Source organism: Pipra filicauda, unplaced genomic scaffold, assembly GCF_003945595.2.
Source record: "Pipra filicauda isolate LSUMZ 115617 unplaced genomic scaffold, ASM394559v2 scaffold133_size2016399_pilon, whole genome shotgun sequence".
In the NCBI taxonomy this organism is placed as follows: domain Eukaryota; kingdom Metazoa; phylum Chordata; class Aves; order Passeriformes; family Pipridae; genus Pipra; species Pipra filicauda.
In genome coordinates, this window is record NW_024103807.1 from 1,615,423 (window position 1) to 1,638,783 (window position 23,361).

Genomic DNA, 23,361 nt, shown 5'->3' on the forward strand with positions numbered 1-23,361 from the left:
TGCAGCTTAAGCAAACGTGGACTCTTGCAAAAAGAAACTTAAAAAAAATTGCATGTTCTACAGTTGCCTTATTGATTTGTGTTTGATGTGTATTATCTATCTAATTATTCTGAAGCTTTTCTTTTTTGCTGTTTTATTTTGTGTTTAGTGTTGCATTTTCTGCTACTTTTGCTGAACTGCAGTGCTGTTTGTGTTCTGCATGTGAGAAGGGGATAGGTAGTTGTTGGGTAGTTGAGTTACCAGCTATGGGAGACCTTCCTTATGTATTTCATGTGTATTGCAGAAAGCATTGCTATAGGCTTTCAGTGAACATATCTATTAGTTTGAAAGTGTAAAGCTGTGTATTTCCAAATGCTGTGAGTCTCAAATACTGAAGTACTCTAAAAGGCTACTTACAAAAAACTATTACTAAAACTTTGAGATGGGCTCAACTCAGAAAGAAGAATAGGTGCAAGGTGCCCATATAGTTTTGATTCTTTGGTGTCCACTGTCAGATCAGTTGACTGTACAAAAGGTAGAATTTGTTTTTATTCTCTTGCATCAGGCTCGGCCTTTCTTTAAACTTTGCTGTTTTGATAGCTTCCCCCCACATTGAACTTATAGATGTTGTGATAGGGTTAAGCTTTTTAAGCAACGTCAAGAGAGCAGTGTATTAAAGCAGAATCAACACCAAAGGGCCTTCAGGTACTGCAAACTGGTTCTGAATAAATTGTTGTAGATCTAGTAAAGATAATTCTCAAAAACACAAAGCTGGGAACATTAAATAGGGGACCTGCTATAGGGAAAATTATGTGACAACTTGACAAAAAGAAATAAAATTTGAATTTTAGAAATAGGGAAAATTAAGACTTATTCAGACCGGTTTAGATCTGTACCGATGGGGGACTTCTCCTTTGATATTCTAATACAAAAAAGGGAATGCACGGTGATGGAATGTGATTCCTGATTCTTGTACACATATAACTTGTATTTGGTGGGGCTTAACTTTCACACTGGTTCTTATCCTTTCCCTGGGATGGGTCAGTTACGTAAGCTGGGCAACTGCTTCTGAAAACCTGGTCTGCCGTGGTGGGGCTGGTCCTCTCATACTGGTGTCTGTTAAAATGCGATGGTTCTGTTTCTGTTTAGTCAGTGCAGAAAACCTGAATTTCACTGTAGTGTTGTAATGATCAGTGCTCATCAGGTTCTCTTTTTTCCCCTTTGTATTTCTCATCTGTTCCATGCTGCTAGCAGATGGTTTATAAAAGAAACGTATAGACTTGTATTGCTAATTTGTTTGTAAACTATTTAATGTAAATGATTTGTGAAGTCTGCCAGAGTAGGATGGCATTAAAGATATTTGCATCTGTAGCAGAGTGGTTGGTTTCAAGACAAGGTAGTCTAATACTAATACAGTGTTGCTGAGGTTTTGTTGTAGACTCTTCTAGCGGTTCATGTTATAGGGGTGGCGTTCTGAAGTGACATGGGAAAGCCTTGAACCCTCGTTTTTAAACTAAACACTGCCTTGCAGTAGGCAGTGTTGCTCTAGCTGGTTTGAATAGAGTCTCTTGTCCTGAGCACGTGTAGGTCTTTGGGGTTGCCTCTTATGACAGCTTGGTTGCTGTGAATGTCAGATGTCAAAAAGTAGAAGCTGCTGTGCATGTTTGTGCCTCCCTGTTACAGGGGGTAGGTTGAGGTGATGGGAAAAGTAACTTGGACAATTATTCAATACAGAGCATGGCTGGTGCTGGCAGTGCCTAGAAGAGGCTTCTTTCTTCGATTAGCTAAAAAGATGGCTGAAGAAATACAACCTTGTATCGTATGGCTTGATGCTTTTCTGAGTCGGAAGCTAGTGAGACCCAATTTCCACCATACCAGCTTCTTCAGTTGCTATTGTCACCGTAGAAAAGGCATCTCAAAATGTCAGACGATGGGCTGGAGAGATTGCTGATGAATCAGCTCCACCGGAGCGCTGTCATTACACATCTCGCAGCAGAACATGAAATGCGTGGATGGTGTGATGCCAGGCTATTCGTTCATACCTCCTTTGGAAGGCACTGTTTCTCCTTCCTCACGGCAGGCCTTGTTCCTCCTGTCGGGTTTCAGAACCGCTCCCTACTTCAATTAGAGATTGCTGGATGATTGGTGGCCTGGGATAATGTCTGCTACATGCTCGGGTATGACCGCAGCTCCCTCTGTTAGAGTAGTAATTGTTCTGACGGGTCTAGGCGTTCGGGGTATGACTCATGAGGACAGTAAGCCTGGCGGGCCACGACGGTCACCGGCCGGCAGCCCCGGCCCCGCCGCGGGCGGCTCCGCAGCGCCCGCTGCCGCCCGCCCGGCTCCGCGGGGGCCGCTCCGCGGCGGCGGCAAGAGGGGTCGCGATGTGCTCGGGGCTGCTGCGGGGCCGGCCCTGCCCTGCCCTGCCCTGCCCGCCTTTGTCTGGCCCCGGCACGGGCCGGCTCCCGCCCAGGTGCGGCCGCGGCGCCCCGAGCCCCGCCCGCAGCGGGGAGGGGCTCGGCCCGGCCCGCCCGCGATCCCCGCCCGCTGCCGCCGGGAGCCGGCTCGGAGCTGTCAGGGTGAGTGTCCGGCCAGGCCCGGCCGAGCCGCGGACAGTGCGCGGCGGGGCCGTGCCAGGCCCGGCCGTGGGGCGGGGGCGGCGGGCAGAGACAATGCCGGGCGGGCGGGCGGCCTGCTCGCCGTGCCCGGCCGCGGCCTGCGACCACACACCCGCGGAACGGGAAACATCCCCGGGCTGCGGGGGCGCGTCTGGGGCTGCGGGCAGAAGTGTAGGGGCTGCTCTGCTGGAAGATGCTGGGGATGGCGGAGACGCCGCTAGTTGCGGAGAGAAGCCGTGCTGGAGGGAGCTTGAGTAGGAGAAGAAGGCAGCTCGTGGTTGGTGATGTCTCTGCGGGAGCTTTCCTTCATCAGCAGTTCAGGCCGTCCTTTTAAAGAACATCACATGAGACTTTTCATGCCTGAGCTTTGTAAACACCTTGAGGGATGGTGGAGTTTGCAGCTTATAAGCACGGTCCCACTGACATCTTTCACTCCAACTAGCAATCCTTAGCATTATGTCAGTGCACACAAACTTGTCCGTGTGTTGCCCTTTTGCCCTTCTCTGCTCCATAAGACTGGCTTCACTCCAGGCTTACCTATGCAGTTAGAAATTGCTTTTGCTCTTAGCTGTAACAGAAGGTCAGGTTATTTTACATTGTCTCTCACTTTTAGGTGCATGGAAAGGAACAGTCTTGGTTACTTTCAGAGGCCATGTATTGAGACTTATTTTTCGGGAGAAATAAGTGTTTATTTACATTACCAATAACTTGCCCTTTGTGCTATTAGAATTTCACTGAGTTAGGACATATAAGTTAGAGCAGGGAAGAGAGAATTTAATGCAGTTTGTTCTTGAATGCCATTTCATTCCTACTGAAGCAGTAGCTTCTCTCAGCTGTCATCTACTCCACAACCTGCAAAATTCCTTTTTAGCATGCATTTGTCCTTTTTTTTTTTTTTTGTTATTCTGAGGTCTTGCTATTCTTTCATCAAGATTCTGTGCATCTTGCAACTTCTAGTTCATCTATCAGCCTTTAAAAATCTATAAAATTATTGCCTAAGCAGCAAATAATCTTCTGTGGGTTTTGTGATCTTGTTCTTTTGTCTGTCATCAAAAAATATGTGGACTGAACCTGGAACATATGCAGTCTTACTGAACATGCTTCTGACTCTGCTGCTTTTCTAGGTATCAGTAATTCAGGATTGTTAGTTGAACTTCAATTTTCCTTTTGATTATATGGAATTTACCAAAACAGTTGCAGCGTTTCACTGACTGATCAGGCTGATTCTGAGATGTGTGTGTTCTTCAGGATACTTAGTGTGACCAGGCGTTGTTTAAAATAAAAAACTGTGTTATGATTGCTTGAATTTTCAACCTTTTTTCTGAGCTACTTTATGTTGTATCTAGTGGGAAGATTTGGCTGCCGAAATGAAAAAAATGTGCTGGGCTAAACTTCTCAGAAAGTGAAATTTCATCTTTTCAGAGCCAAAGAGCAAATATGACCCAAAACTGCCATTAAACAAATAAAAAATCTTTCTGCTAGGAAAACTGTGAGCTGCACTGGCAGAGAACTGTAGTTTTATCTGAAATGTGACATCCATCTATATACTCTCCAAGTATGTGCCCTACTGTATAGGAACATTTCAAACAGATTTTTCCTTTAAAAAGGCCTCTCTTGATTTCTCGGAACTTACTCTTGACTGGTGTTTTTGAGAATCTTTCAAAATATGAAAATATGCGATGATGTTCTTGTACAACAGTAATGTTCAATAGGCGAAAGTGAATAGGGAAAAGTAGACAATCAGTATCAATAAATATCTGGTTTTTGTTTAGCATAAAATGGCTTCCTAGTTTGCCATTCTAGATTTTCTCTAGAAAATGGTCTGGAAGCTGACACTTCACAGTAAAATATATTGATAGGTGATGAATGTATGCTTCTAAAGAAAACACACTTCAGAATGTTTATGATGTAAAGATTTTCCTTGGCGGGACCCCATACTATAAGTTGTAAGGTTGATGCTATCCAACCTTCAAAACTGTAGGAAAAGCATTTACTTAGAAGTTGAGTAGGAGCTGTTCAGAGTAGTGCGTGGTTAATCCAAACTTTGATGTTTTGACACTTTCCCACAATCTTTTAATGTGTTGACTAATTTGTTTCCCAAACATACTTATATTCAGTTGGTAATTCTCACTTTTACATTTGAAATTCCTGCATTTGTGCTACCTTGTAAATATTTTACACTCTTGCTGCTTTTTACGTGATCTCCTTTTGAAAGATCCTGTTCTTTTCCTCATGGTCTTCATTTTCTCATTGCTCCCTAATATAAAAACTTGCCCTGCCGAGAACTGTCAGGGAGGATTTGTTATTCATCTCCATTGCAGATTTGTTGGCTGACTTGCTTTTGGAAATGTTGTGTTGATGACTTTAATGACAAATGTTGCTCACAAAACTTACTTTGGTGGTTCAGTCACTTCAGAGGTCTTGTTTTCCGGATTCTACCAAAATTAATAGTCACTGAAAGACTTAAATCTGTTTGTTCTGAGTTGTGGTAACAAAAAAGCTATGTAGGTCAAACACTTCATTGCTGCAAATTCACTAGTAATAACAGAATTTAGCTGCGTTATTGTATAATGAGGCCACTTGCTATTTGGATGTTGAAGTAATGACTTGAGGTTTACATGTCTTTGCAAACAAACTTTTAAGAAAAAGCTTTTTGTCAAATGGGAGATACTCTGTGACCATACAGAACCCAGTGACTTAATTGAAAGGAGAAACAACAGTCTTTTATTCTGGTAAATGCAAGATGTAGACAGTACAAAATCTTGGCATTAGGACAGGCGTGAGCAGTGATGAAGCTTGAAAGACTGGATGTTTAAGAAGGAGCTTTCCCTCTGTGACCGTGGATTACTTTCTGAGAAATTGTCTGTTCTAGAGGGATTTGTAAATTATGGGGGGGAGTATAATTTTATCACTATTTTTAGATGTCAGATTCTGAACAGAAGGTAACTTAACCCATTTTGTAATTGAAGTAACCGTTGTAGATGTTAACCACTGAAAATAGTAGGGCAACTGAGTTGACCAGACTAAAAAAAAAAAATAGGTGAAATGCTGTTTGATGGTCATTCAACTCCCCTTCCCGTGTCTGTCTCATGTATGTTCTCCTCCAAGCTGAGTACATTGTGATGTTGGGAAGGGAAATCCTAGACCCTTTTCTTCTAGATTCTGTAATGTATCACTAGAGTTTACTACCAAGAGGTTGCACTTTGTGGCACTGACCTGTTGTATATGTGTAAGGGTAAAAATAATTGTCAATCAGTATCAGTCTTGCAATGGACAAGCCATTTTAATAGAGTTGCTCCTAACTTTAGGGTTTTAACTGATTTGAGGATTGTAGTAAGGTAGTCACTGTCAATAGGATTTTTCCATGGCAGAACAGATTTCTCAAGAGAAATAAGTGTTTCTTTTTATTTTTGAAGTAGGAAGCTCATGCTTCTGACAGTTTTCAAAAAGAACAGGGAGTAAATGGGAGTCTGCTCCATCTACTGTCTTAGTACAGTTGCCAGTTTTATCCCGGTGTTTCTGCTGCTGGCAGGTGTGTTAGTGGTTTTTTCCTCTTCCTGTTTTCTTTGAGAATAACTATTGTTCTTATTTTGGTTCTTTGTGCATTCTTCCAACAAAACAAGATAGAGGCAATAGCTTGAATTACCTCCAAGTTTCTGATTAAGATTCAGAATTACCGAACTTCCTATAAAATTCACTCTTCTTGGCAAAGTGTGAGTTTGGGAAGAGACCACTCTATTTATGTTGTCTGCATCCACACTGAGGAGGTACTCTGGTGTTTCTATTCTGGTCCGTTAAGATGAAGGTAGACATAATGGAAACACCATTAATGCTGGCAAAGCTGCATCTTATCTGATGGCACTTAGCTGCAGAACTGCTGCTGTAACTGTGTTCACACTGGGGTACTCTTGCATTCTTCCCTCAGTGGGCTGTCTGAAAACCTTTTCATGTGAATGCCATCTCATTTTTGCTTTCGGAGATAAATCATCACAATCATAGAGCTAGATCTATTTTAACCCCCATTTCCATGTTTGCCATAAGTGTCTTGCTTTTGAGTATGGGATGGCACTTTTTCTTGTTTTGTTTCGAGGTGAGTTTGGTTTTGTTAGAGTTTTTGTTTGTTTGTTTTAATAGGTAAAATGCATTGAATTTGAATTAAGAGGCTGTTGATTTATATTTAACTTTGAGCCCTCTCAGCTGACTGAAGGAGGGGATAAGAGAATAATTGAGAGGTTTGGGCAGAGAAAATGAAAGCAGTAGAACTTCAAAAGAGTTTAAACAGCTGAAAGCAGGATCTGTTGCAAAAGGCTGATGGGACTTGTATGCAAAGAGACGTAGTAATTCACTTGCTCTTTTGACCTTTTGTGATTGTTTGGTTTTGGTATGGCCTTTCAAAGTTCAAGTTTTATTCTCATTGTAACTTTTAATTCAGAGACCCTTTTCTTGCCAATTCCTGACATGGAAGAATGGTGTGACTAGAATATGACCCAGAACTTTTTTTTTTTTTTTTTTAGGAAGTTGAACATTAAAAAAGATAATGGAACAGAAGTAGTAGTAGAATGGGCTTTAGGCAGCCTTACTTCTGAGTACTTTGCTTCTTACGTAATGAGCAGAGTGATGCTTTCATTCCCAATGGTTTACAGTTCTTTGGCCCACTCAACAATATTTTTTTGCCTTTTTTTTTTCTTTAAAAGCAAACTTTTCAGTATACTATGCTGATGTCAAGAAAAATATAGCCATATTGTTGTTTGTGATGAGAAAGGAAATGAGAAGGGCAAACCTTAATGCTTGGATGCACTTGTTTATGTATGTAGTCAACTTCTGTTTTGACATTGACTTGTGTTTTATTGCCATTGGGCAAATTATTAGGTTTGTGCAATTATTGTGAGAACAGTATTAACATCCATAGGAACTTGTGAATATTTAAAGTAAGCACAGTGTACTTTGCTGTGAGTGTGTGTTGGTGACGGGTGGGGGTTTCAGAGTTCTTTGTTTTCTTTTGGTTTTACTTTTTTTAATTATTGGGCAGTTGGGTTGTTATGTTTTTATGTATCTTATAACTAATCCCAGGAAGGAATAAAATACCGTTTTTATTGTGGGCTGTTGCTAGCCTAATTTTGCTTTAGGGTTAGCTGTGCGTTGGTGTTGTTGGCTGACAGAAAGCTTTGGAGAACTTGCTTATATTAACTTATACCAGTGAAATTACCCCCCCTCCCAATTATAGGGATTAATTTTCTGCAGAAAACCTCTGAGTATTAGGTGAAATACTTTTTAGGCTAAAGTATACAGCTTTGCTGGCATAGTGTTTCTGTTAGGAATTTCTGTTAGGAGCATTATGCTAGTGTTGTATACTTATCTGCCTTTAGTGATAAATTGTTGTGTATGCTGGCTGGTTTATAGAGTTTTTGTCTTTGTCTATGCATTCAGACTGGTGTGCTGAAATGTTACGTCCTCTCTGGATTGATTTTGTTTGTATAAATAATGTTGGGAGCCCTTGTTACTGCTGCTGCTATTTTCATTTTGCTGATCTCCCTGTGTCAGGCATGTTCTCTCATTATTCTTTGAGCAGTCAAGTTACATTGTACGATATGTCTGAGATGAACATTAAGCCTGAGATTTTGTTTCTTGTACCCTAATGGTCAACATTCTTATTTTAATCAAAAGGAGAAGGGAGAGGGGGGAAAACACTTAAACTCGAAGGAGTAAGAATTTGAGCCCTACACGTGGCAAAACACTGATCTCTTGTTGACAGTTGCTGATGGTGGCTACATTAGAATTAAGGCTAAAAATGGGTTTTGTTCTTCTTGTAGTAACTGATCGTTTCAGTTGTGCTGTTTATAAAGTTGTTAAAATGACTGTCCTTACACTAGCACCCGATTATTTTTTGACACTGATTCATGGCACCTGTTGCTGAAAGCACGTGTCAGTAAGAGTCAGTTTTATAGTGTTGATGAGAACTCATTTTGGTTTAGTGCCTTAATCATAGTACATTTTTCCTGGAGTACATTTTCCTGGTTATATTCTGCATGCCTTCTCTGCATACTAAAATTTTCACAGATTGAGACTTCTGCTGTCTGAAATACTACAAATTGCACTGCTCTCTAATCTTTAATGGCTTCTAGTAGCTTTACAGGGCTAACAAAATAGTGGTCTGGTCTTTGTAGTGTGTATCTATAATTACAAACTTGGACTGCATATTAGCAGTGAGATTTGCTACAGAATTGTCCTTTTTTTTTTTTTTATTTGGTGGGTTGGTGTGGTGGGGTTTTTAGATACAAGTATGTATATACCCAACATGTATTTTTCTGTTTTCTAACTTGTCCCTGTCTCCACAGGAATTACTGTAATTACAGAGAGAATCTGACTTACAATGGGGGATGACAGTGAGTGGATGAAACTGCCCATTGACCAGAAATGCGAACACAAGGTAGGAAATCCTGTCTTTGGGTTTGGCTTACTGTGTATCTCTGCTTGTGGTGATTCTGTAGAGCTTCTCTATCTAAATGCATCATGGTTAGGTAATCTTGACAGCCACATGGCATGTGTATTAACAGCTCTGAAACTGCATCAGCTCTATCCAACCCAGAGACTGAATAACCTTTATTAAGCAGATTTTAGTGGCATTATATTCTACATGGTGTAAGCTTGTGTGCTGAAAGATCAGTACACTCATACACTCATTATTCATCTGTAGCTGAAACCATTGTTGGGCTCCCACCTTCTCATCAGTGGTTGTTAGAACTAATGAAGAGCAGTGGGGAAAACTGACATCTCTCTAGCCAGATCATTCTTGGTGGGAGAAAAACAAGTATTTTGTCCTGTTGCATGTTATTCAAATAGACATTGAAAAGAAGTCTGCAGATGCCAGATTGCTGACCATACTTTCAAACATGATTGAAGAACTTTGTGAGATTGAGTTAAGATTGTACTAGCACAACATTTAAATGTCCTATTTCTGCTTCCAGCTGTGGAAAGCAAGATTAAATGGTTATGAAGAAGCCCTTAAGCTCTTCCAGAAGATAGATGATGAAAAGAGTCCCGAATGGTCCAAGTATCTTGGATTGATAAAGAAGTTTGTGACAGACTCCAATGCAGTGGCTCAGCTGAAAGGACTGGAAGCAGCGCTTGCTTATGTTGAAAATGCTCATGTAGCTGGGAAGTAAGTAGCTTTTTCTTGCTGCTGTTAGGCTGTTAGGACAGTTTAGTGTACTCTCTGAGAAAGGCTGCACAGAAATTGTGGAGTGGCCACTAACAATTCTGATCTCTTGTTGAGAGCAGAATTTGCTCTCTAATCCAGAGAATTTGCCGAATGGCAGGCTTTCCTTGTAGATGGCCTCCATATGCATATTAACTTGTCACAAATTGCTTACAATGTTCTAAGAAGCTACTAGTGGCAGTAGTAAAAATTTCTGAAATGGCAAAGAAAGTGAATCAGTAATGTGGTAGTGTAGGTGCTGGGAACTAGAATCCCTGTTCTGTTTGACTAAAGCAGGCTATCTGTACAGGGAGCCTTTTTTTCAGGGGAATACTTTTGTAATTCATACATGAAATAAAATGTAGTTATGTGATGTTGCATCCAACCTAACCAATATTAATCTTTACACCTGCCAGTTTCTTTATGGATGTTTTTTAGTACTTCTCTGTTGTTGAGCCCATGAAATAGGCCATAATCCTGAGGGTGAAATATAAGCACCTAACGGGCTAGATTAATGCTTTGGTCTGCTGACTTTGTGACCTGATGAAATGAATAAAAGTCTTATTTAAAAAAACAATCCAAAGCATTGTTTAAAAACCTAACGACCTTGCAAAGTCCTTGATTTAAAAGTGTTGTAAATAATAGAATTTATTTGAAGCTTGGAAATATATGTGAAATCCTGTGCTGGGATTATGTACTGATGCAGTATGCTAACTGTAACATATACAATTCCAGGGCATGGCATTTGGTTTTTAACCTCAACTAGTGTTTTTTAATACACTTTTGGGAATGTTTACTATTCACTGGTGTAGTCTGGTATTAGAAACATGTTAATTATGATCTACAGGAGCTCTTTTGATTAAACTAGAGGTTGAAGTTATCCCTTACAAAAGGTTAATACTTTCAAAATTAGCTTAGGAAATAGTCTCTTTTGTATGAGGACTTGCTGGGTTTTAATCTGGTTTTGCTATTGTGTGTGCTTTTTTTCTGTGGATAATGGTGTAGAACACTTGATTCACATAAATGTTCCAAAAGTAGTACTCTCTCATCTTTCAGGACAACCGGAGAAGTAGCATCTGGAGTTGTAAATAAGGTGTTCAATCAGCCGAAAGCCAGAGCCAAAGAGCTGGGTCTAGATATATGTCTAATGTATATAGAAATCGAGAAAGGGGAGGCGATACAAGAAGAATTATTAAAGGGTCTGGACAACAAAAACCCAAAAATCATAGTAGCATGTATAGAGACACTGAGGAAAGCACTAAGGTAAGCTTTTAGTTCTTTAAAGGTTTGGGGTTTTTTATGGTTTTCTTTTTTCCTTTTTTCTCAGCAATGTGTGGAGTCTAATTTACTGCTTAAGTCTTTAGCAGGCCCTTGCCTTGTTAGTGTTGAATAGGATGAATCTTTCCTTAACTGATACATCTTGACAACAGCAGTTCAGAGCATCATGGGATTTGTTAGATGCGAGGGTTGTCCGTGTTGTACAAGCCTCATCTGGATATCTTTCATTTGTGGTAGCTGTTTACCAAACTTCTATTTTCACAGCAGAAAGAAGAGCAAAATTAGTGTGTCTTGTTCCAGATTGTGAGGCTTCTCCTCTTCTGAATACTTGAAATGAACTAACTGAATGTGAAAACTAAATACAGTTTGGTTTTTTTCTTAAAAACAGTTTTTCTCACTGATGGATGTTTAGTTGGGTACACAGTGTGTGTTTTTTAGAAGACAGTTTACAAAAAACCCCTCGTTGGAAGCTTAGTGTGCACTGTCCGTGTAATAATTACAGAATCACAGAATATGCTGAGTTGGAAGGGACCCACCAGAATCCTCAAGTTCAACTCCTGTCCCTGCACAGAACTATCCCCAAGTCACACCATGTGCCTCAGGGTATCATCCAAACGCTTCTTGAACTCTGTCAGGCTTGGTGCTGTGACCACTTCCCTGGGGAGCCTGTTCCAGTGCCCAACTACCCTCTCTGTGTGAAGAACCTTTTTGTAATATCCAACCTAAACCTCCCCTGACACAACTTCAGGCCATTCCCTCGGGTCCTGTCACTTGTCACCACAAAGAAGAGATCAGTGCCTGCCTCTCCTCTTCCCCTCACAAGGAAGTTGTAGACTGCATTGAGGTCTCCCCTCAGTCTCCTCTTCTCCAGGCTGAACAGACCAAGTGACCTCAGCTGCTCCTCATATGGCTTCCCCTCAGGGCTCTTCACCATCTTTGTTGCCCTTTGGACACTCTAAGGGCTTAATATCTTTTTTTATATTGTGACTCCCAAAACTGCACACAATATTCAAGGTGAAGCCACACCAGTGCAGAGCAGAGCGGGACAATCCCCTCCCTGGACCAGCTGGCGATGCTTTGCCTGACGCCCCCCAGGGTTGGCCCTCCTGGCTGCCAGGGCACTGTGACTCAGATTCAACTTGCCATCGACCACGACCCACAGGTCCCTTCCCATGGCACTGCTTTCCAGTATCTCATTCCTCAGCCTGTATGTACATCCAGGGTTGCCCCATTGCAGGTGCAGAATCTGGCGCTTCCCCTTACTGAACTTCATATGACTGGTGATTGCCCATCTCTCCAATTTGTCCAGGTCTCTCTGCAGGGCCTCCCTGCCTTTGAGGAACTCAACAGCTCCTCCTAGTTTTGTATTGTCTGTAAACTTGCTTAGTATCCCTTCCAGTCCTGTGTCCAAGTCATTTATGAATATTTTGAAGAGCACAGGGCCTAAGATGGAGCCCTTTGGAACCCCACTTTATTAAAAAGGAGAGCCGATAATGCTCCCTAAAAACCAAGTCCAATTTAAGATAAGGTAGTACATTTCAGTAATATTTTTCTTTTCCTTTTTTGTTCCATGTCAAGTGTATTTGCTACCTTTGAGTGAAAAATACTGGAGCTTTATAAAATTCTTCATGTATATGTAACTCAATGTCCATTAGGGTTTTTTTTTAAAGGAAACAGATAATTTTGGAATTAATGGACAGAACACTTTTCTGAGTAAAGTAGCTCATGTGAAAACTGTATAATGTATATGGTGAGTGTCTTATGCTGTGTATGTTTTAGAGGACTTGCTGAGGCATATATATGGATAGTCCTTGTTAAACTGCTTCAGGCTTCTGTAAAAAGTCAAAAGCATTGTGCTTAGCACATTATCTGTGTTTCTGCTAAGTGAAACTACTGTCCCATATTTAAGAATATGTTTTAGCTATTTTAAATTGCCTAATCTAGTGAAATGTCCTTTAACAGTGCAATGTAATTAGAAACCTGCATAACCATCCTCAGTGTCTTTCAACTACCCAGTCCTATAAAATGTGCTGCATCTGCTTTTTTTCTTATGTGCAGTATTTTATTATCTTTGATGTTAAGATCAAATTCTTTCATAGAACCCTGTGGGCTTAAACTTCATCTTCTGTTTCTGAACTGTGTTGCTACCCAAATTTGTCTGGTGCTTTGAGAGCCTTTCTACATTGATAACAAAATTTGTCTATGTTGTACCTAGGTGGGTAGCTTGAATGCAGAACTACTTTAACTTCTGATGTTTTCTATCTTGTGCTAAGGTTTCTGTTCTTTCTTGTATTGTTATATAAATTAGCTTATATTAATTAGCTAAGAGTAAGTTTGTATAGGCACTCTTCCCAGTATGCTCTCTTTTCGAGTCATGATACAAAAATAAAAATCTTGGGCATCATATTCTACATTTAAATTGTGCTGCTTCCAAGATATCTCTTAAAGGTTCTAATACTTAATATTTTTCAAACTAGGCATGGCAATAAAATGATACGCACTAGAATTTCTAGAAAGTAAGATATATAAATTCTAGTTCTTGAGCAGCCTTTTTTACTAGCTTTTTCATGTGGAACTTGATTGGAGGGAAACATAAGAGAAAGTGTGCTTAGTAGAAAGGTTACTTCAGCATTCTGAAGAGGAAATGCTTCTGAATCAAAACTATTTATTGCTTTTGAGGTGATTTATATATGATGCCTTAATAACTCTAGCAGTTAACTTTACCATGAGTTTGAAAAGAAAGTTCTTGTGTTCTCATTTGTCAGTGACTGAAAGAAAGTTTTGTATGTTAAGTTCAACAACATGTAGAATCTGCTGACAAGGAAGGGTGGTTGGCTGGGGAAACTTGTTTTATGGGTCCTTCCAGTGGCATGTATTTCAACACATATGTTTTCTGTGAAGATGACCCGAGGTCCCTATAATTATCTAGTCCAACAAGTGCAAAAGTGACTAATGCTTTTACTGCAGTTTGCCTCCAAGGATAGACAAAGGAGATTCTGTTCTGATTTAAAAAAAGTAGGTCATACAAATTTTTGTCTAAGGACAGCTTCTTTCTTTTTCTTTTTTCTCCACTCCCTTGCCCCTGTCAAGGGGGCACGTATAAGCACCAGTTTGGATTAAGTACTTTGAAGTAATTTTAGAATTGGTTTTGTAATTCCAAGATAGGTGTTGAGGGTAATTTTGATGGGGCAAGTATTCTTTAAATTTTACAGTAGCTCAGTAGCATCACAAAATAATATCTCTAATAATGATTTGAGAAATGACACAATCCCTAAATGTGCACTGGAAGACTTTCATAGATTGTTTCTTTAAAAATCAGTTATTATTTGTGAATCACTCCCCGGTTTCTACCTGGACACTGACGCTATTCCATGTGTTTAACTTACAGTGAATTTGGTTCAAAAATAATCTCACTGAAGCCAATCATCAAAGTATTGCCAAAACTTTTTGAATCTCGGGAAAAGGCTGTTCGAGATGAAGCCAAGCTCCTTGCTGTGGAGATCTACCGTTGGATAAGGGATGCTTTGAGACCTCCATTACAGAACATAAATTCTGTTCAGGTAGGCAGAAAGTTGTTCTGTATCCAAACGTTTGATAGAACACTTCCATGCTCACCCTCCCTGATTCTGTAGTGTTGGACCTTCTTAAAGCTGGAATGTATTTTTTAGCTTCCTGTAACTTTACCCAAAATGTTAGTCACTCTTTGTAAGGAAATTGTAACAATGTTTTGTTGCTCTGAGCATCCTATTGAAACTGAGGAGTGGAATTGAGTAGTAGAATGGTTGCCCTATAAAAGACCCCTGCACTGAAAGTCTTTAAGTCAACCATTATCATTCTTGGTTTTCTTTTTTACCAAACTGCATCCCTTCATACTTGTTGCGATGGTATTCAGGGTGTGACTGTTCCATTTCAGGAAGTGGCATTGCATTATGATAGAACATTCCATTGTTTTAAAACTTTGTAAATTATGCATCCTTCTCTCCTACCCACTTCAGTTAATAGTGTTCAGGTGGAAAACAGTAGCTTGCTGTAAAAATGCATGGTTATAAAAACCTACACTGTTTCATCAAAAGTAGCTGAGCATGTTTGTTTCATCTTAGCTTTAATGTGTAATAATAGCATGGCTGTAATGGAGATCTTCTTTCATGCTCAGCCATTTTTATTTCAAAGCCTCTACAGAGGGACCACACCATTCTGACTGTTCTAGAATTGGTTCCTAGGTAAATGTTTTGCATTGATAGTATTCTGTTCTGTGGTTATACTTAGACAAAAATCTTCTGAACAGTGAATGTGAAGGGGAAGTTACTCCTTTAATGGCAAAAAAAGAACTTAAAGGTAGTGCTGTCTTGGCTTGGAGATGGGAAAAATATAGTGAGTTGCTTGTGTTTGAGTATGTGCATAATGTCTCCAATATGATGATTCTTTTCCCTTTCGGCAGCTAAAAGAACTGGAAGAAGAGTGGATCAAAGTGTCATCAGCTGTTCCTAGGCAGACCAGGTTCCTACGTTCCCAACAGGAGCTGAAGGCAAAATTTGAGCAGCAGCAGGCAGTTGGAGGGGATGCAGATGGAGGTAAACTGTTTAATTTCTGAACTCTATTGAAAAGTATATTACTGGTATACAGATTGTAAAGGAATGTGTTAAATTGTAAAGGAGCTTTTACTCAGACTGGTGCAAAACATACAGGGTGCACTACACAAGACATGTCTGGGACAGAAGCTTGATATGAAATAATATCTGTCCTTTAAAATAGCAAAATCACAACTGCTGACAGCACTTTCTGAACAATGAGCCTTAGGTGGTGCTCTAGTCAAAATTTTGCGTTGCTCTGCTTATACTTTTCTCTCCTGGTTGCAGGAGGTGATGATGAGGAAGAGACGGTACCACAAGTAGATGCATATGAGTTGCTTGAAGCTGTAGAAATTCTTTCCAAGCTTCCCAAAGACTTCTATGAGAAAATAGTAAGCATAAACTTAAATACTACCTGTTAATTCTATGACGTGGAGCTGATGAGTCTTAAGACTTACAGACATTCTGCAATGTATGCTTTAGTGCTGCATGGGTAATAACAAGCTAGTGTAAGTGAAATATACACTCATAAATGAGTCTCACAATTGAGTCTAGCAGCAAGAAAGAAGTAATTTTAAGGAGCTGAGATATGTCCTGGGAAAGAACTGGAATTTGTATTTCATTGCAATTGCTGATGTTGAACTGCAGGGAGATCTTGGTTTTCTCAGGATGGAATTAAAATCTTTAATCTATGGTTTGGGGCAAGTATGCTTCTCTAGAACTGTTTACATTTATAGGTTAATGTAAATTATGTGCTCTACAGGAAGCAAAAAAGTGGCAAGAAAGGAAAGAAGCTCTAGAGGCTGTTGAACTATTAGTGAAAAATCCAAAGTTGGAATCAGGAGACTATGCAGACTTGGTGAAAGTTCTCAAAAAGGTAATAAATAAAACCCAGAGTGCTCATATATATAATAATGTTTTTTGTAATTAATTTGTATTATAGTTTAAAAGTTACAGTTGAGGCAGTACTCCTGAGTAGAAAATTATTAACCGGAATAGTGGAGGAAATAACCCAGTCTGTGGCCCACCAGCTATGTGGAGAAATTCTTCCATGTCTCTAAAACTTGGGGTTTCAGTCTTTAACATTGTTTGTTTGGGTTTTTTTCTGTTCAGGTTGTTGGAAAGGATACAAATGTTATGTTAGTAGCTTTGGCTGCCAAATGCCTTGCTGGACTAGCTACCGGCCTCCGAAAGAAATTTGGACAGTATGCAGGGCATGTAAGTAAGAGTATGTACTTTTTTCTGATTTTATTGATGCTGGACACCTTTTTTGTTTTGGTACTTTCAAAGGTATTCTTAATACAATTACGAATGCTTACCTACCCCTTAAAGGAGCAAGCACTGAAATACCTGCCAAGGTCTTTGCAGCTTAAGTTTGAAAGGACCTTCTTTATTCATATCCAGCAACACGAAGTTTTCTATTGCAATATAAATCTTCTGTACTAAGAAAATTCTGAATTATTCTGCCATGATATGAACTTTATTTACTTTACTTCATCCTCGAGATACACCCACAGAAATGCATTTTTAGGCCTCAGTGGAAAAAATAGCTTCTGAATCAGAGTTCTACTTAGCAGCTCTGTGGTCTGTGTTTTATGTTGGTTAGATTTTTTTGAATGCTGGGGGAGGTAGGTGGTGGGTGTTTTGTTTCTTTGTTGTCTGGTTTTTGGTTGGTTTTTGGTTTTGGTTTTTTGTTGGGTTTTTTTGTTTGGTGTTTGGGATTTTTTTTGTCTGCTTTAGGTAGCCAAAACTTCTGAGATTTTTGGTACCAAAATGTTCTGGTCATCTAATGTAGTTCTCTTTGTTCTCCTTTGCTGCTCATCTCTTACCGACAGCTAATATCAGGGAATACAGGAAAGCTTACAAACGAAGGGAGCTTTTATAAGTTGCAGTTCTCACTTGTTTCTCAAGCCTCTGTTACTGTGTTCTTAAGCTGCTCAATCAAATTTTTCATGTGATAAGCAAGAGTGATGGAGTTAAGAGCTTAGAGACAGAGAGAACTGATGTGCCTGGCTGCCGGTAGTGTTTGTATTTGAATTGGGAAGTTACTGAATTTCACTGCTTCAGAAACATCCAAGTCTCCTGAACTCTGAACAACAGTTTAGACACTCTTTGTGATTCTGAAAGCTGTCTGTAGTTGTAAGAAGCATTCTCTACATCTGTTTACACTTGATTTCTAATGGTTAATCCTCATAGCCACAGTTAGTATTGAAAAAAGCCAAGCTTCTAAAATAAGGGTGTCGCTGTGGTTGCCGAGCAAATGGCATTGAGAAGATGACTTTGTCAGTACTGTAATGGCAGCTATGAAGTGCATGATCTCAGTACTCATTTCGCAGTTCACTTTGTTTGCTGGATTTATTTACTTGTGAGGAAGATGTAGACTTCTCCTGAGAGTGGGCATTGAAGTGTTATAAAACAGAATTGTTGCTACAATTTTGGGATTATTATGAACTGTATTAGTTAAATATAGGGCTGTAATAGTAGTCTGCAGTCTGTGCTCAAACAAGAGATGAAATCATGAATAGAATCATACTGCTCACTGTAATTGAGTGCCTCAGCTTCACCTCTGACCGCATTTGTAGCCCTGGACTGTCTTTTCTTCCCTTCCTCTCACATGGGACACAGCTTCTAAGCATTTTCTAAAATAGAGGCTTAATGATTTTAAATATCTCCTTTTTTTGACTTTATTCTCTGTAGGGTTTAGGGGTGTCTAGCATCTGCAATAGCAAGTATAAGGGCCTTTACAGTGCTATCTGTGTTAACTGAAGTTTTTTGAGTGCTGAAGTCTCTGAACAGGGAATTTGGAAGCTGCAGCCCAAGAAAGTATACCACCTGAGCTTAGTCACTGTTGTGTTACAGAGGGCTGAGATCACATAGTTGGCTTCTGAGGAGAAAGCAAATCTATTTTGTGTTATGCAAGAGCTTATAACTTCTGTAAGGCACCCAACTGCTTCCAAGCTATGAACTGTGTTACATTTATGAAAATCTTGAAAATAGCCTGCCTTCCACAGTTAAGATATGTGTGTTTCTGGCTCATGACAGAAGTTCTTACTGTTATGGAGACCATACTTTAATGGACCTGCTCATATTACTGGCAAACGAGAACGTCTGCTGAATAGTTATTTTTATTTTTTTTTCTCCTTGAATATTTTATTTGTTTGTTTTTCAACAGTGACTGACTGAGCACCTACATTAGGTAGAAATTGCTGTCAAATTCCAGTATGTCATAGTTTAGTGTCAGGTGTGCTTTTACAAGGTGATAGGTATGAAAAATATTTCTGCAGAGGATTCGCTTTGCTTTAGAATCATGGTCTTGTCAGCTATGGGTCAGATGAGGACTTCTCGATGAACCATGCTTAGGGCTGTCAGAAAGCTGGGAAAGAGAGGACAGGTTATGCCTTTTTGGATTCTTATAGTAAAAGAGCACAGTACTTCTGTGTTGTGAAATTGTTTATTTCCATTCTATTGCTCTGTATTCCAGACCAGTAGAGCTGGAGCATTAATCTGTAATTATATGGACTTGTATGTCCACCTTCTGTTTAGTTGTACTATGAAATTTTTAACAAAATCTTTATCTGTTAGTAGTGACTAGAATAAATTTAGTATTGGAGACCCACTAGAATAAACTAGTTCATTCTGCTGTTGTGTAGCCCTGGAGGGAGACAGCAGTGATGTTTGAATTACTGGCTTCTCTGCAAAGTACCAGGGAGCAGACTCTCAGGCTTTGCAGTTATATTAGTGAAGAGGGGATTGATGGTTTTGTTTGTTTCCCTTCTCCATAGGTTGTTCCAACAATCCTGGAGAAATTTAAAGAGAAGAAACCTCAGGTAGTGCAGGCACTTCAGGAGGCCATTGATGCAATCTTTCTTACAGTAAGTAAGAGTGGAAATTTTCCTGTTGTCTGAGAATTGGTCTCTGATTTGCTGTTGTCTTTACTGAAACTAATGGCTTGTTTATTCAACATTGTAGACCACACTGCAGAACCTAAGTGAAGATATTTTGGCAGTCATGGACAACAAAAACCCAACAATTAAGCAACAAACATCCCTTTTCATTGCAAGAAGCTTCCGACACTGCACACCTTCTACTCTACCGAAAAGCCTGTTAAAACCTTTCTGTGCTGCACTTCTTAAGGTAAGGCAGGAAGAGTTGATACTTCTCTGTTATTGACTTGAGCACTGTTGTTCTGAAGCGTTGGATTGTTCTGGGATAAGGACCCTTCTGGTAGTGCAAGGAGTAGTGCTACATAGTCCTCAGAGTCAGTTTTGACTGATGTCGAACTTGAAGGTGGCTGTCAGTCAAGGGAACAATTTAATTTCCTTTTTCTTAGCTTTTCTGAAGCTGTAGACTCACTAAGTTTGTAATAGGTGAAGACAGTGATTTGCAACTATTAAACTTCCAGACACTTGCTTCTTGCAGACATTTCTAACAAGTTTTTATTGGAATGCTACATACCACTTACTGTGAGTGAAAGAACCATTGATTCATACACAGCATTGACACTGGAGCATTTACCAATGTAAATGATAATTATACATACTTTTTTCTTATTGCAAAATAGTCCTTTCCTTGTTATGGGAGATTTCCCTGGCTTAAAAAATGGAGATTCGAACAAGGCTGCAGAACTTTTAACTCCTTGTGAACTTTCATGGTGTTTCAGTATCAAAGCATGAATGTTTAACCTCTTCTTGTGTGAAAGGCCCAAAGATGGGAACATGACTGTATCTTAGAAACTGTAGACTTGGTCAGTACATAGGAAAACCTTTTTCTTTCTGCAGTGGAGCGTTAAGGATTACTCTGTAGTAGATGTAGATTTTAAAAAAGGGGAGGGGATTTATGTAGAAGATATTTAGATATGAACTGCAAGTCACATGACACAAGTTGTCTTCCTCTGCAGCATATCAATGATTCTGCTCCTGAAGTAAGAGATGCTGGATTTGAAGCATTAGGCACTGCCTTGAAGGTGGCTGGAGAAAAAGCTGTGAATCCTTTTCTAGCAGATGTAGACAAACTAAAGCTTGATCGGGTGAGTGTTGTTATAAATGTTGTAAAAAAAGGCTCCATATTTATCCATTTAAGATGCATCTTAGGCTAGAAAAGATGAAAGAGGATGCTTTAGCCTAGTGACTTCTAACAAAGATTTTTTTAAAATTTATTTTTTACTTAAATGCTACTGATGTTGAGGGGAATCTGAAAATCTTATTTCTTCTAGGTTATCAAGCTTTTTACTTTTCTTTAAAATGCACTAATACTAATACAATAACATTGCACCTTATTCTTATGTTAATTATGTTAAGTATCTGTTTGTTTTCAAGGCTGTATTATCTATGAGTGGGTTGTGAGATTTCGTTTTGGTTTTGGTTGGTTGTATGTGGGGCTTTGTTTTTCAACACTTTGTCTGTTGCCTGAAACAGGGTTTTAGGTCACAATCATATTACTAGACAGGATTTGGTATTAAAGATTTACTTTCCAACAACTTTGTTGCTGGAACTTTTGCATAAGCTGACAGGTGTGTTGACTGAATGAAGATTTTGTAATTTAAGGTGCTAAAAATTAGTCTTCAGAGTATCTCTAAATATCAGTAGGATGTCAATGCTCTCTCTGTGTAGAAATGCACTTCATTTTGAACTAGGAAAATTATTCTGTCAATATGGTGTCATGGCTGATGCCATTGACTGGTTAACTTTGCTATTGTAAGGAATACAGGATAACAATTTTGTGAAGTAAACAACTTGAACTTCTCACATTTTTTCCAGAGTAATCAAGTTTGAAACACTGCTGGTGAAGGGACACTGTACATCCAATTGTCTTAGCTAAATAGCTTCTCACCCCTCCCCTTTTCTTTTCCTGCTGCTTGGCAGATTAAAGAGTGCGCTGAGAAGGTAGAACTGGTTTATGGTAAAAAGACAGGAGGAGCTGCTGAGAAAAGAGAAGGCAAGCCTGTTGCTGGAAAGACTGCTGCTCTTCCAGGGCCTGGGGCAGATAAAGAAACAAAAGATGCAGCAACTAAAGCAGGACCACTGAAAAAAGCATCCGCTGTGAAGGTAGGAGATTATCTGTGATTGCATCAAATAGTTACTGTAGATCGAGGGTGGACTGTTGAACGTCCCCTTCTGCTGAAGTATCACTGTCCTTTTGCAGGAATAGGTGAGCCTATCAGCAAAGATAATTTGGGACTTTCTGAGAATGTACCTGATGAAATGTCAGTTTTTAATGATACAAACTGTATTGTCACTTATGTCTTAATACCAGGTTTTGATTTTGAAATAGTGATAAACCACTGGAGGCATTCAGAGGAGCCTCAGATGTTGTAACATTGATGTGCTCTCTGGTGATATAGTAATACTTGGCTGAAGTCAACATCTCTTCTTGTAACTAGCAAGGTTACTAATTAAGTATTGAGTATTCTCTTCAGCAACATTTTTAGTTTGTTCCTTTGTTTATTTTTAAATAATTTGAACCATTAGCCTATATTTCTTTAAAATTATTCTTTGGATTTTAAAAATTGACTTAAGTAGCATCATAGGTGGTCTTTGTAATATGCTACTTAGTTCTCCATGTGGGTACCCTGGAAGTGACTAGTGGAATAAATCACGTTTTTTGAAGTCTGTTGATACTCTGGTAGCCTGGGAAAGAGAACCAGTTACAAGTTTATATTCTCCTATGGATACTGATTAGATATTATAGATAAATTAATTATTTTCTGAACCTCACGAATGCATACATCCTTTCCCATTTCATCCTTCATTGTTTTGTGCGTCCCTGTTTTTACTGTATGTGTTTGCTAAAACCTGTAGTCTGAAAGCAACATTAAATTAAATAAGCTTTAGCAGAAAACTGTTTTGACTGTGGCTGTTATGCTTCCAAAGAGGTACGTATTTTCTTGACATTAAAATATAGAAGTGTGGAAAAACAGCAGTTCTTTTTGATAGTCAAACTAGAGACATGTTTGATCTTGGCTAATTTATCCATTATCTTTCTAGTCTGGGGTCCCACCCAAGAAAGGCAAGCCAGCTACAGCTGCAGGTGCAGGAGGCGCTGGGGCTAAAGGCAAGAAGGGTCCTGAGACCAAAGAAATATTTGAGTCAGAGCTATCTGTGAGTATTCTGCTGTCCTCTGAAATATGAAGTCCTCTGTGATTACAGTTTTGGTAATCAGTTCTGCAGCTACTATAAAACTTTTCACTGAAGTTGGAGAGGGGGAGAGTTTGTTGGTGGTGGGTTTTTTGTTTCGCTTTGGGAATTTTTTGTTAGGAGAAGGGAAAGCAATATGGATAAATTCATAACTGGTGAAATGGATCTTTGGTAAATACAGTTGTTCTTCAGGCTGTTGTTGGTACCAGGCCATTTAAAACAGTAAGCAGTAAATCATGCTAATATAACAGGGTATATCATTGTCCCTGAACTAGGAAAAAATGAAAAAAGTAATGATGTGACTACTTCATATGTAATTTAGGACTCCTGATTTGCTGAAGGTGTTTGGTATTAAAAGCCTGAGAATACATTCTTCTGGAATTTACATTAAAATCTGAAGTGAAGTACAGTAATAATTAAATGAACTAATGCAAGTCTGTTCTGGGCTGTTCATATTACATTTCAAGAAAATGACTGAATTCTCCATGTTAGTTGAGCATTTACCTACCTTCTTGGTAGGGAACAAGGTAAGCTAAGGTATCTGTAGGTCAAACAGTAACAGAAAAAGCTATTAAAGCTCTGCTAGATGT

General features: G+C 39.3%; 1 protein-coding gene across 8 annotated transcripts in view; it reads left to right on the top strand.

Annotated features, from left to right (window-relative positions):
• Nucleotides 1-23,361, top strand: part of CKAP5 (cytoskeleton associated protein 5) — a 76,052-nt gene that overhangs the window by 1,019 nt on the left and 51,672 nt on the right. For 6 of the 8 annotated variants that reach the window (XM_039378296.1, XM_039378295.1, XM_027719480.2 and 3 more), the window contains exons 2-14: nucleotides 8,933-9,024; nucleotides 9,563-9,756; nucleotides 10,849-11,055; nucleotides 14,459-14,630; nucleotides 15,509-15,641; nucleotides 15,927-16,030; nucleotides 16,402-16,515; nucleotides 16,752-16,856; nucleotides 19,421-19,510; nucleotides 19,608-19,772; nucleotides 20,536-20,664; nucleotides 21,500-21,682; nucleotides 22,622-22,735. In XM_039378296.1, the coding sequence (XP_039234230.1) occupies nucleotides 8,968-9,024; nucleotides 9,563-9,756; nucleotides 10,849-11,055; nucleotides 14,459-14,630; nucleotides 15,509-15,641; nucleotides 15,927-16,030; nucleotides 16,402-16,515; nucleotides 16,752-16,856; nucleotides 19,421-19,510; nucleotides 19,608-19,772; nucleotides 20,536-20,664; nucleotides 21,500-21,682; nucleotides 22,622-22,735 (1,767 nt within the window). In that variant the 5' untranslated portion in view covers nucleotides 8,933-8,967. Of the gene's footprint in view, nucleotides 1-2,135; nucleotides 2,157-2,537; nucleotides 2,559-8,932; nucleotides 9,025-9,562; nucleotides 9,757-10,848; nucleotides 11,056-14,458; nucleotides 14,631-15,508; nucleotides 15,642-15,926; nucleotides 16,031-16,401; nucleotides 16,516-16,751; nucleotides 16,857-19,420; nucleotides 19,511-19,607; nucleotides 19,773-20,535; nucleotides 20,665-21,499; nucleotides 21,683-22,621; nucleotides 22,736-23,361 lie in introns of those variants that run through there. The other 2 variants (XM_039378293.1, XM_027719481.2) reach the window with 2 other exon arrangements.